This window comes from Ostrinia nubilalis, chromosome 28, assembly GCF_963855985.1.
Source record: "Ostrinia nubilalis chromosome 28, ilOstNubi1.1, whole genome shotgun sequence".
Lineage (NCBI taxonomy): Eukaryota > Metazoa > Arthropoda > Insecta > Lepidoptera > Crambidae > Ostrinia > Ostrinia nubilalis.
Window position 1 is genome coordinate 6047301 of NC_087115.1, and position 14833 is coordinate 6062133.

The following is a 14833-nucleotide window of genomic DNA, read 5'->3' on the forward strand; positions in this document are numbered from 1 at the left end:
TACGGAATCATACACTGCGCGTGGCCCGACACGCACTTGGTTCACTGTTTCTGCATATTCCCTATTTTACTATTTCAATTTTATTATATTTGGGTATCTATCTTATTTGAAATTTTATGTCAACATTCGTTAATTTTTATTTTACAGAAAAGCCTAAGAAAGTCGAATTAGACGAAAAATCAAATTTACCCGAAGAAGTAAAAGAAGAATTGTCAAAACTTTACAAATACGAAAAAGAATTAACGAAGAAAGAAATTAAAAAAGACGTCAGTGAAAAAATTGTAAAACCAAAGAATATAATAAAGAAAAAAGAAGAATCTAGGAAACCAAAGAATATAATAAAGAAAAAAGAAGAAATTGGGAAACCAATTAATAGAATAAAGAAAAAAGAAAAAGCAACTAACAGTGAAGTGACTATAAAAAAGAGAAAATTCACTAAAACCATGAAACCAAATAGTAAAAACGAAACAAAATTGGCCGTTAGTAATAATTTAACCGAAAACGAAGTATATCGTGAAGTCCCATTATATCAATCGGATGACCCGTTAGACACAAATTATAAAGATAATACACCAAATACAGATAAATTAGAGGGTTCAGACACGAATATGGACACGGAAGATATCGAACAAAATGATGAAAATGAAACGAAAAAAATTACAGCAACAGAAAAAACATTTCCATGTGATACTTGTAAAAAAGTATTCCCAAGTAATGCGAGGTTGAAACGCCATAGGCGTGTGCACACGGGCGAGAAACCATTCTCATGCGAACATTGCTCGAAAACATTCGCAGAAAAAGCTCATTTAACTACTCATATACGGACACATACAGGTGAAAAACCGTTCTCATGTAACTATTGCGATTACAAGACTGCTGTACAATCTAATTTAACTACTCATATACGGACACATACAGGTGAAAAACTATTCTCATGTGCCTATTGTCATTACAAGGCTGCTGTAAAATCTGATTTAATTAAACATATACGGATACATACAGGTGAAAAACCGTTCTCATGTAACTATTGTCATTACAAGACTGCTAAAAAAGATAATTTAAATACTCATATACGGACACATACAGGTGAAAAACCGTTCTCATGTAACTATTGCCATTATAAGACCACTCAAAAAACAACTTTAATTAAACACGAAAGGACACATACAGGTGAAAAACCGTTCTCATGTAACTATTGTCATTACAAGACTGCATATAAAGATGTTTTAGTTCAACATATACGGACACATACAGGTGAAAAACCGTTCTCATGTACGTATTGTTATTACAAGACCGCCTTAAAATGTAATTTAACTGCTCATATACGGACACATAAAGGTGAAAAACCGTTCTCATGTGACTATTGTAATTACAAGACTACTACAAAAGCTCATTTAACTATTCACATACGGACACACACAGGTGATAAAACCGTTCTCATGTAACTATTGCCATTATAAGACCACCCTAAAATCAACTTTAATTAAACACGAAAGGACACATACAGGTGAAAAACCGATTTGAGGTAAACAGTCACTATAGAAAAAAAATCGTAAGTAATTATTTCAGTCGGTTGTAGGTATAGTTAGTAGTATAAAAGCAGTAAAAGATGTAGCTAAAAGTCTTTGGTGTAAGTAGGTAGGTATACTATACAGGGTGGAAACGATAAGTGATCTCACTCGATTATTTCTAAACTATACAAGATATCGATAAATTGATTACTGATCCTGAAAGTGCTTACCGCGTACGTGCTTACCCAGTTTTTGGATATCTTATATAGTTTTTAATATTATGTGGTTTTTATGTATGGAAGCTGGAAACATTGAATTTTCGGATAGATCCATTTATTTTGTAACCTATTATTGGTACCGTTGGATAGAGCTCGGGAAGCACTTTCAGGATCAGTAACCAGTTTTGGGATATCTTGTGTAGTTTAGAAATAATCGAGTGAGATCACTTATCGTTTCCACCCTGTAAAGGGAGGCACACAGAAAAGGCCAAAGTTACCAACAACGAGAACCGAACATAGGACCACTTAAGGCAATGTTATATAGAAGGTAAGTAGGTACGTCATATTTTTCTTAGGTTCCGTTATTACTATTTTACACAATACTTTGAGAATAGTAACTGAGTATTATTTATTTATTTTTAACAGAGTTATAAAGTTGCCTATTTAAACTGTATTTTCTCAATTATTAATTTAATATTGACATAAGTATGTTATTCTAATGATGGTAGTTCATTCATGAACATGATTTTGAAATTACTTACAATTTGAGACAATATTATAGTTATTAATAGGTATTTTACTAAACAAAAAATACACTGAAAAAATGTTTTGTTTGTATTAAACACGAACTATTTATCCCAACTATCCCATCCCAACTAATATTATAAATGCGAAAGTAACTCTGTCTGTCTGTCTGTCTGTCTGTCTGTCTGTCTGTTACGCTTTCCCGCTTAAACCTCGCAACCGATTTTGATGAAATTTGGCATAGAGATAGTTTGAGTCCCGGGAAAGAACATAGGATAGTTTTTATCCCGGTTTTTGAAACAGGGACGCGCGCGATAAAGTTTTTCTGTGACAGACAAAATTCCACGCGGGCGAAGCCGCGGGCGGAAAGCTAGTTACTAATGAAGTCTTGATTACCAACACAACAATACCTATTTTTTTATGATTGACCTAAAATGTATATTTTCAATTTTTTTTGTAATTCATTCTACCACTATTTTTTTTTGTCTATTAATATTTAAGGAGAAAAATAATTTCGATTTTTAATTGTTATTGTGTTTAAATTTTGTCCCTGTCTGCATGATAAAAATAACATTTAAGTAACTTATCGCCTGAATAAACTTTACTGAACTAAAAAACTTGTATCATTTATAACTAGAAATATATCGAGCAGATATCTCTCCGCTTTGATGGAAACCAGGCCTTAGAAGCGTGAAGAAGCGCTGCAGCGAGCCACAACAGCCACACCACAGCATAGAGCAAAGTAATTTAAACTTAGGCACCACAGTGGCACACTTGCTTGCTTGCCGCATGTTCGACTAGTTTTCATAAGTTGCACTTTTTGATCGAATCCGTCAAAACTACAAAAAAAGGCCATTCGACCATTTTTCGACTGGTTTGCGATTAAAAAGTGCACTTTGTTTCCACCAAAGCGGAGCAGAACGGAGCGGAGGAGTGTTTTGAATAACCAATCATTTCTTTATTTCCACTTCTCCTGTCCGCTCATCACTCATCGCAGCTCCGCAAAGCGCGGCGCCGCCGCCGCTGTCAAATTCTATAGAAAAATTTAACTACCCGACACTTAATAATATGTTCTTAATGCTTACGTAGGTACTTAATGATCGAATACGATGAAGACATATTTTTTGTTTCGGGAAATGAGAGCGCACTTGAGAAGTAACTGATCATTTAACTGACGCCAACTCACAGTAAGCGGGGTGTACATGGGAATTTTAAAGACTAAAATATATTATTTTTAATTGATGCCGGAAAAAAAGAAAAAAGAACATAGTTAATTACAATAAAAAATAAAAGAACTCACTTTTCAAGTGCGCTCTTATTTCCCGAGACGGTTTTATATTGTTGATCTAAGGCTCAACACTTCTTTGCTCTGCTTCCCTCCATTTTGCTCCACTACGCCTCCTTGATCTCATCCTTGGTCTTAGGGTTCTTAAATAACTCTATGGGTTAGAGATGAGACGTATTTACTAGAACAGATCCACACACTAGGTATTTTACAGTACTAAGTGGCACCTATTCCAATTTTTAAAATACTTGATCCACCTAGTATTTTTTAAATTACACGATTTCCGACCCTACCATCAAAGTAATAGAGGTTATTATTGCATAATCCGTAGTCGTGTATTACGCGCACCGCGTATTTCTCGCTAAGTATTTTTTAAATTACACGATTTCCGACCCTACCATCAAAGTAATAGAGGTTATTATTGCATAATCCGTAGTCGTGTATTACGCGCACCGCGTATTTCTCGCTAAGCTTATGTGCGAACGTAGAGATTCACTCCGTCTCTGTCTGACAAACAAATTTGAGCGCAGGCAGGTGTGAGATAGGAATAGGTGTTTGATGTATTACGTAATTTTAACTCTATTTGTACACAGGTAAGGTTTTGAATATTTTAATTTTTGTTCTCTCTCATCCAGCTCACTCCTTGTTGACTAGCCGGTAAAAAACCAGTTTTTATTCTTCCGACAGGTTTGTTTTGGTTTGTTGTCACGCGTCCGTGATAATTGCATAAATAAAAAATAGAAAAAATTATGTAAATATTTTTATAAAATTGATATCTTTTAAATACGCCAACTTTTAAGTTGGCAGTCCTAAGCCTGTTGAAGTATGAAGGGAGGATATCAATCAATCAACAACCAGCAAAAACATTATTATTCAATTTCACATTGCATTATTAATACTACGAGTGGATCTTTTCAAAGAAAATTGTATTTTAAAGTCATAATACGTGGATTAGTCCGCACTAGTCGCGTCAAGTATGGTAAATTACTACGTACTAAGTGGAACAGGTATTTGGATCACGTATTAACAGGCCTCCGTCACTCGCCTATGCCGGCCGAGATAATTACCTACAGCGCGCGACAACTTCAAGTTGCAAATCAGTCCGGGCCGCCACGCGCCTGTTTGCTTACGCGTATTTCTATACACGCTCGGTCGATCATCGTCGCAATTAAGGTTTATTGTTCCAACAGCACTGTTATTCTTCTTTAATGAAAAATTGTAATATTTAGGAATAATAATTAACTGTAGTGATTTAAATAATAAATAAAAACTACACCTTTTAAATAATAAATTATTTTGAAATACTTATGACAAAAACTATAGCAAAAAAATTATTTTGTCTAATAAAAACATTAACTTTACTTCACCGTGTCTATTTTCCGACACTACACCTTTTAAAACTGTTTGTTCGCAACACTGAAGTTTATTAATAGGTACTTTAGAGATGGTACGATTATACAAACTCCACTAGATTAAAGTTTTCTAATCGTAAATACAATAAATGCTTCTTAAAATTAAGTTTTTATTTATTTTACTTTGCTCATACAACCCTGACGCTTGAGCGGTGACGTAGATCAATTCTAAACACAAAAAAAATGCGCTCTTGTGAGCGTAGTAGTAAGGTGCGATTTCGAATGCACCATGTGCGTTGGATATTTTGCATTATTATTATTACCGTTAAAATGTCGGCATCTGATCCTACACAAAGGAGTGCAATTTCTGTTGCTACTATTATGTATTCTGTGGTATTAATAAATACTTGGAATAGGTGCACCTAGTATCAAATTTACCTAGTATAACCCATCTCTACTATGGGTTCTTAGGCCTTGGTGGAAACCATGAAGCTACAGATAAAAATGGAGGCCACACTCCGAATACCTACTTGAAGCACAAACTAAGTATCACTATCTCGCTCTCTGTGGGCAGACTCGCTCTTTCTAAATAAACAAAAAATATAAAATTGCTCAAATTCAATGAAACCAATGTAAAATCTTTATTTCTTGACATAGGTATCATTAAAAATGATAAGTGTAATTACTGGTAAAACGTTTTAGGAAGAAATTACTGTAAAAAATGTGAAAAATGTTTACAATGATCCAATGTCGGAAATCACGAAATAAACACTTACGCGTGGAATCTTATGTCACTTCCAGGACACCACGTACTACCGCAACCACGCACTACAAAATTTTGCACCAATTCTTGTGATAAAACAATGATTATTTCCTGTAAACAATCTCAAACGAAATTAACTGCTTAATAAACAAAATAGTAAACAACCGCCATGATGGGCCGGATTGGGCCGATGTTGCCACATGGTACCGATTACCCAGGAATTGGAATTGTAATTCCCTGATTCGCCAACACATTAAGCCTAAATGGCCGACAATTTTGTGATTTTTTATTTAACTAGGTAATCTTAGTTTCAAATATTAATTATTTATTTGTTTAACTTCTGATTTGGTTAGTGAATTGGCTATTTCGAAGAATTTACAAGGAGATTTAAATCAGAAGATAGCAATACTACAGTTCACACTAAAAAGAGAGGTAGGGCCACAGAGAGCGAGATAGATATAAGTAGGTATTTGACTCAAGTTTTTGTTCCAACTTTGCCCTCCATTTTATCTTTAGCTTCATGGTGGAAACCGGGCCTTACTGGCCAAAAAGGTTTAGTCCAAGTCTGTACGAAAATTATAGTAAAAAAAAGTAAAGTCACAACAAAAAAAAAGTAAACTAATTGGTTGCTTCTTTTTTTTTTCGCTCGCCGCATGTGTCAGTGGCAACACGTGTTTCAGGTGTCTAAGTGGAAAAATCAAATTCTAACGTAGTTTATCTCAAAAAAAATCAATTTTAAGCTTAGTTATTTTAATTAATAATAACAGGTGACGGATTTATCTGGTAAAACCGTAAGTAGAATGGAATTAACTCCTCCCGATCCCCCGGATCCTCCGGACCCGGCCTCCTGTACAATGGACATCTCTCAACCGCTGTTTTCCCAAGCCGCAACAAAACGCCGCCTGGATTCGGAGGTTCCTTCTGAACCCGCAAAGAGATCCAACAACCCTTCTGCTGCAATGTCATCTCCAAGCAGCCAACCGGTGTACACGCACCCATCTCTTGTTATCGCACCAAAAGTCTACAGTGACCTTGACAAAGGCCCTTTTATTGTCCACGTATCGCGCATTGAATCCGAGCCTAATGCTCCAACTTTCATCCAGCCAATTAGGTTCGGAAAATTCTTGGTCAATAACAAAATTAAGGACGTGATTAATGATGGTATCAAGAAAATAGGGAGAAACAGAATCTCTGTTGAGTTCACCTCTGCCAGTTCTGCCAACAAATTTTTGAGTAGTGAGATTCTATCCCTTTGCAAATACTCAGCAACAATCCCGACGTACAACGTGACCCGTATGGGTCTCATTAAACAAATCCCCTCAGATCTTCCAATGGAAGAACTCGCGGAGTCATTGACAATCCCTGATGGTTGTGGCATCCTGCTTAAAGCTCGTCGTCTAAACAGGAAAGTGACCACAGACGGACAGGCGTCCTGGGTCCCCACTCAATCGGTGGTTGTGACGTTTAAAGGACAGGTCTTGCCAAAACGAGTTTTTCTCTTCCATAACTCAATCCCTGTTGAGACTTATCAGCTTCCTACTATTCAGTGCCTAAACTGCTGCCGCTTTGGCCATGTCAAAGCTCAGTGCAGGTCGAAGGCAAGATGTTTTCGTTGCACGCAACCCCACTCAGCGGATAACTGTGATGTTACTGAAGAAAAGGCCACATGCATTCACTGCACAGGACCCCACTTCGCTCTTAACAAATCCTGTCCAGAGCACTCCAGACAGAAAGCAATAAAAATAGCTATGTCACAAGACAACATCTCCTACGCTGAGGCTTCGGCCATGTACCCAGCAACTCGTAGGTCTTATGCTGACATCACAAGGTCCCCATCCTCACAACCTCTACCCTCTCCATCCCAACCACTCCATTCACAAACATCCCACCTACCTCTCTCCTATAAGAAATCCATACCTCGCACCCCCCGCTCACACGCGCCGTTAGGAAAAGGCTACGACAGGCAGGCACACCAGGCCATTATTGGCAATTGTGCTTCTAGTCTTCCAAATGGTTGCGCCTTTACCGACAATCCTCCATCATCCTCGTCAGATGACATGAACCTTCTAGATCTTGTCTTAACCCTCATCCTCCGTGTTGTTACTCAACACAAAGACAGTATACCGTCCAACGTTGCTCAAAAACTTTCCCAAATCTCTCAAATATCTAATTACAATGGCAATTCAGGCGGTTCAGTGGAACTGTCAGAGCATTAGAAGAAAAAAACATGAACTTTCCTACTTAATTAATAAATACTCTCCGTCGTTCCTAGCCGTCTCGGAGACCTGGTTAGTGCCGGAATCACACTTCCGTGTATCTGGCTTTTCGTGTCTCCGGGACGATAGAAACGATGGATACGCAGGAAGCGCCTTTCTTGTAAAGCGCTCCCTCTCCTATTCCCAACTCCCTCTCCCCTCGCATAGCCAGGACATTAATGTCGTGGCTGTGCGAATTTTCGACCTTTCCATCCTATCCGTATATATTCCCCGTCCTAACTCATCCTCCCTTAATGAACTGCGTTCAGCCATTTTGGCTCTTCCTCCTCCCGTCCTTATCCTAGGCGATCTTAATGCCCATAATACTGCATGGGGCTCCTACCACACTGATTCTCCAGGATCTTTACTCTTAGACCTCTTAGACGATCTAAATCTATGCATCCTAAACAACGGCAGCCCTACTAGAAGATGCCACCCTTCTCAAAACCCAGCTACTGCCGTGGATGTGTCTTTTTGCTCTCCTAACCTTACGTCACTTCTTTCATGGAATGTTCTAAAAAGTACTTTTGGCAGTGACCATTACCCCATTTTGATAACTATTCCTAATAAATCATCCCCAACCGTCCAACCCCCTCCTCTACTAAGATATAAATTAAATAACGCCGATTGGTCAGCCTTTTCCATATCAGTAAATAATAAATTAGACTCTCTCCCTACAATTTCCCCTTTAAATTCGATCCCAGTGTATGAACACTTTACAAACATCCTCCGGACGTCTGCAGATGAACATTTCCCCCAAAAGAAACTTACACATAAAACCTCCCCCCCATGGTGGGATGCGGAATGTTCAGCTATTATTAGGAAACGCAAGGAGGCGGAAAAACGTTATAACAGGTCTATGACAATGGATAACTTTCTGCTCTATCAGCAGACAGCAGCCCAGACAAGAAAATTGTTATCACAAAAGAAAAAATTAGGATGGATCCGTTTTTGCGAGACTATGTCTCCCAGGACACCCTCTTCTGTGGTATGGAAGCAGATAAGAAGGTACCGCCAATCCCTTGCAGCATCCAATTCTCCCTCAAACGACCCCTCAATTTGGTTGGATGAATTTGCTGATAAATTAGCCCCTCCTTTTGTCCCCTCTATGGACTGCCTCCCGTCCAGTTCCTTTATGCCAATTCCCCCAACTGGTAATTTAGATTCCCCCTTCTCTGCTAACGAACTCCTTTGTGTCCTAACTGGGCTAACTGATTCATCTCCCGGAGCCGACGGATTGCCATATTCCTTTTTAGTTAATTCTCCTCCTAGAGCGAAATCTTTCTTCCTTCAATTAATCAACAACTTTTTTGACCAAGGAACCGTCCCTGACTCTTGGAAGGAACAAATTGTAATTCCTATACTGAAGCCAGGGAAGGATCCTTTAGAACATAGCTCATATCGCCCTATAGCCTTATCCTCTGCCTTACTAAAAGTTATGGAGCATATGATTAGAAACCGCCTGGAATGGTTCATGGAATCTCACGGTATCCTAGCAAAATCCCAATTCGGTTTTCGTAAAGGTCTGAGCACTCTGGACAGTCTTAGCATTTTAACCACTGACATCAGACTGGCTTTCAAGAACAAGGAGTATTTAGTGGGTGTTTTTTTGGACATATCTTCCGCTTACGATAACGTCTTACTTCCAGTACTCAGGCAAAAACTGCTACATCTGAGTGGCTCGGAGAAGTTGGTTCGTTTCATCAGTAACTCGTTAATGGCAAGAACGGTCTCAATTAAATGTCAAAACATCACATCCCCTCCCCGTCTACTCTGGAAAGGCCTACCTCAAGGATCCGTTCTCAGTCCACTCCTTTACAGCATATATACCTACGACCTTGACCAAGCTGTCGATTCCTTCTGCAACATCCTACAGTACGCCGATGATATTGCTCTTTACATCTCATCTAAATCGATAGACGAGGCCACCACTCGCCTTAATTCCGCTCTAAGCTATCTCGGTGACTGGATGCTCTCTCACGGCCTCTCCATCTCTGTTCCGAAATGCTGTTGCGTTACTTTTACTCGAAAACGTCACATTCCGAACATAGATGTATTTATAGACGATGATCTTATTCCCTGCTCTAACCAGGTCAAATTTTTGGGTCTGACACTAGACTCTAGGTTGTCAGGCGTCTCTCATTTTAACTCCATCCTTAAAAAGGCGGAAAATGGTATTAATGTAATGCGCGCCCTTTCTGGCACTTGGTGGGGGGCTCACACTTACTCCCAAAAGCTGCTTTATAACGCCATTGTGCGCAGCCATTTCGATTACGCGTCTTTTCTTCTGGACCCATGTAACAAAGCAGCCCTTGATAAATTATCCAAAACACAGTCAAAATGCTTACGTATAATTTTGGGAGCAATGAAATCTTCGCCTATAAACGCGTTACAAGTAGAGTGCGTTGATCCTCCCCTCTATTTACGTAGGCAGTACCTCAGCGACCGCTTCTTTGTTAAGGTTGCTCAGAATGCCTCTCATCCACTTCTAAAAAAACTTGAGCTTCTCTCGTCTTCCAACATTGCATCTTCTTCTCTTCAAAAAACACCCTGCATTTTGCTAAGCTTCCAAAAATTTAGTCGCCTTCCATGCCCTATTACAAAAACTCCTGTTTTCCCTCTCTTCTCTAACAGCTTTGAATCATTACTATTTCCACCGCCTGTTATCCTAAATTTCGGTATTTCTAAAGATTCCCCCACAGCGCCCCAAGAATTCAGAATTATCTTATCCGAACACTGGCAAGGCTGGCTCCCGATGTACACAGATGCGTCCAAGCTCGCTGATGACGGCTGTGTCGGCGCAGCAGTATGGACCTGTGTACAAAATCGCCCTTAGTTATAAATGCCCTCCAGTGACATCGGTTTTTACCGGTGAAGCAGTTGCAATTTTAGAGGCTATCCTATATGCTAAATCTCATTCATTAAATAATGTTATAATTTTCTCGGACTCCCTAAGTTGCCTCCAATCGATTCTGGCTAACCCCTTCAAGTCCAAAGTTAAATTTCCCACCATCCTAAAAATAAGAGAAGCTCTTTTTGATTGTCATTCGAAGGGTATAAATATTATTTTGGCTTGGATTCCTAGTCACAGAGGAATCCCAGGAAACGAATCTGTTGACTCATGCGCAAAACAAGCCATATCCTCTGGCTCTCTAGAGCATTACTCACTTTTCTCTCACGATGCTGCATCCCTCTCTCTAACCCATCTTTATAAATCGTGGAGAACTCACTGGGACAATTCAAAAAGGATGGTCGGTAAATATTATGCCGATATTCAGAAAGATATTCCCCCTAGACCCTGGTTTTTCAAACACAAATATTTACCAAAAAGCTCTGTTTCAATTATATGTCGGTTGCGAATTGGTCATGCGTGTACCCCGGTTCACCTTGCGAAGATGCACATAAAGGATAGTTCCTTATGCGAATGTGGCTTAGACGAAGACACAACTAATCACATTTTCTTTAACTGCCCAAACGTAGGTTCCTCTTTATTCGATTTCCTTCCTGAAAGCGTTCCTCGCCCTATTAATATTAAATGTATACTAAACTCTATGGACCCCCCGCTTTTAAAACTTTTATCAAAATTTATCCAATCCCGCAAAATTCGTTTGTAGGTAATCAAAATTATTTTTCCTCTCCCAATCCTTCATCCTACCTACCCTTTTTTTCCCTTACATTTTAATTTCTATATTATGTATTTATTTGTGTTGTCTCAATTTGTGTTGTCTTTTTTGTTTTAGGTACTCACACAAATAATTTTGCTTTTAATTAGAAATGTAAATACTTTTGTTTTTTTTTAAACCCTGTTACACTCTGTCAAAGCTGTTTACGTGACATTGGCGAAATCATGGTTCTCAATACCAAGTCGTTGCCATAATAAAAGAAGAAGAATTGGTTGCTTGCACGTTGCTTGCGAATCTTGCGATTGCTAATCAGTGTTGCCGTTTTAGCGACTTTGTCGCTAGATCTAGCGGATTTTCAATGTGTTCAGCGACTTTTTTTGTGGATCTAGCGACAAAAAATAATTTAGCGACTTCTAGCGATATTTTGATTGCAAAGCTGACTTACTACCAACTTTCAATAGGTAGTTGAGTGAAATTAGAATAAAAGAACAAGCTACTGTTTCGCTATGAAAACACGATACAAAAGAATTTTAGTACAAATTTAAGTGTACCTGCTAGCAACACTACAGACATGCCATTCGGTTTTTTGGGGAATTCCCTTCCAGAATTTTGTTTGGTCTCAAGGTGCGTTCAATCACAAATTATAGCTGTTCATTTGTCATTCATTCATTCTTTCATTAGTCAAAGGAAAGGAAGGAATAGCGGACTATTGTTACTTTTTCGCAGAACAAACCTGTTTTACATAGTGTCTTTGTGTGTCTTTGTTCAATTTTCGTAATTAATATTCGAAACATATTGTGGATATGGAAATTCCTTTAAAAAAGAAGACATATGCTCAAAAGTATAGACCAGAATGGGAGCAACAAGAAGAGTTTAAAATGTGGTTAAAACCTGTCCTAACTGATCCTACTAAAGCTTTTTGCTCGTTCTGTCACAGTGAAATATTTGCAAAATTAAATGATTTAAGAAAACATGCCGATACCAAAAAACACAAACAAAAATGTGAATCAATTTCCAAAAATCAGAAAATATGTTTTGCTCCTGCTTCTAAAACAAGTAGACATTCTCAAAAAGCTGAAGGTAAGCTTGCTTTATACATAACTGAACACTGTGCAATTTCTCAAATAGACCATCTGACAGAAGTGTGCAAAGATGCGTTCGCAGACTCAAAATCTGCTGACATAAAAATGCATAGAACAAAGTGCACTCAGATTATCACCCAGGTTTTAGCGCCCCATTTTAGAGAAAACCTTGTCAAAGATATTGGTAGCCAAAAATATAGCCTGATTTTGGATGAATCTACAGATATTAGTGTGACCAAATTCATGGGCGTTATCGTGAGATATTACAGTACGTCACAAAATTCTGTCGTATCTGCTTTTCTGTCTCTGGAGCCTATAGAACGAGCTGATGCCAACGGTCTTGTCTCATCATTAGTAAAGTGTGTACAATCGCACAATTTATCTCTCAAAAATTTGGTTGGGATCGGGACTGATAACGCTGCAGTAATGACAGGGTGTCATAACAGCGTATACGAAATACTTAAGAGGCAATACAATCTACCCCATTTAATCCTTATAAGATGTATCTGCCATTCCCTACAGTTAGCCGTCAGTCACGCATCACAGAACTCTATTCCAAAACATGTTGAATTTATGTTAAGAGAAACCTACAAGTGGTTTTCAATCTCATCAAAGCGCCAGCATGAGTACAAGGAGCTATACGGCCTCATTAACTGCGGTGACGAACCTCTTAAAATTCTCAAAGTTTGTGATACTCGCTGGCTGTCGATAGAACCGACTGTTGTCAGAATTTTAACTCAGTGGGAAGAGCTGAAGTTACATTTTTCAGTTACTAAAGATAAATGCTACACTGCTGATTTATTGAGTCAAATGTTCAAAGACGAAACTAATCGCTTGTATTTCATATACCTGAAAAGTATTCTAAATGATGTACAAATGGGAATCAAGATCTTCGAAGGAGAGCATACAGATCCTGTTAAATTATTAACCTCACTTATGAATCTATTGCGATCAGTCTGCAACAGAATATTGATACCAAATTCCGCAACAACTGAAAAAGATTATTTGACAATTAAAATTGATAACCACCTAAGTCCAGTACCTCATCTAGGATATCTGTTTGAGTCCCACGTTGCTAAAGCCAATTTACCATCTGAAACAGTTGCAACTGTTAGAAAATGTTGTATTGATTTCACCGTTCGTTTGGCAAAAGAAATTCAAAACCGTTTACCCAGCAATTACGTGGCCTTACAAAAAATGACACAATTGTCTGTAGATAACACTTTAAAACAGATCAAAGATAATTCAATCGCTGAACTAGCTGTTGAATTTGGTTTTGAGGAGGACAAAATTGAAAACATATTAAAACAATGGCACACTATAAATTTTGTAAAATGGGACGTAACTACAGATACTGTACAATTCTGGGGTCATGTCTTAAAATACAAAGACGCTGCAGGATTTAATACTTATAAAGACATAGCAGACTTAGCCATCACAGTCCTGTCGTTGCCACATTCCAACGCAGAAGTGGAACGAATGTTCAGTCAGATGAATATTGTAAAAAACAAACTAAGGAACAGACTGGCATCAATTACTTTAAACTCTATACTTATTATAAGAAATCAATTAAAGATTTTAAAACAAAATTGCCATAGCTATGTCTTGCCAGATGAAGTCCTTTCCAAAATCACAAAAACCATAAAAAAGCCGAGTGCTTCAACATCATCCACTTCTGCATTGGAACCATCAGCTTCAACGTCATTAGAAGTAGTCGAAGTCGAAGATGACGCAATCGATGACGCTATTTTTGATTGTATAAATCTATAGGCCCTACATATTAAATCTTTGATTGTTCAAATTGGTTTTTAATTACACCATTTTTTTATTGAATATTTGTTTTATTTAGCGACTTCTAGGGAATTTTTTAAGTAACTTTTTTTCAAAATCTAGGGACTTTTTAATCAAGGTCTAGGGACTTTCTTTTTTCCGAAACGGCAACACTGTTGCTAATAATTGTATGAAAGAAGCGCGGGAAACGGCGAACTGAGTAGGCGTCTTTTTTTGGCTTTTGGAAATTTAATTTGAAATAAGGATCAAATAAGTGGTGTATTGTATATATTTTGTTACTTTTTATCTGTATTTACGTAGTTCTTGTGTAATTACTTCAGTTATCCGGTAAGTCATTGCATTTTGATTTTTTCGTGATGTGTGAACCTGACGACCCTGGGGGAGGCGTAGTCCCCCAGGCGTCCAATTTTGTTACGATTTCTAATAAT

General features: G+C 38.1%; 1 protein-coding gene across 3 annotated transcripts in view; it reads left to right on the forward strand.

Moving 5' to 3' along the window:
- LOC135085281 (zinc finger protein 37 homolog) overlaps positions 1-14833 on the forward strand; it is a 66227-nt gene that overhangs the window by 5455 nt on the left and 45939 nt on the right. Inside the window, exon 6 of one of the 3 annotated variants that reach the window (XR_010260059.1) lies at positions 148-1507. Coding sequence is in view for 1 of the 3 variants with exons in the window: in XM_063980047.1 (XP_063836117.1) it covers positions 148-1445 (1298 nt within the window). In the remaining 2 variants the exon portion in view is untranslated. Of the gene's footprint in view, positions 1-147; positions 3186-14833 lie in introns of those variants that run through there. The other 2 variants (XR_010260058.1, XM_063980047.1) reach the window with 2 other exon arrangements.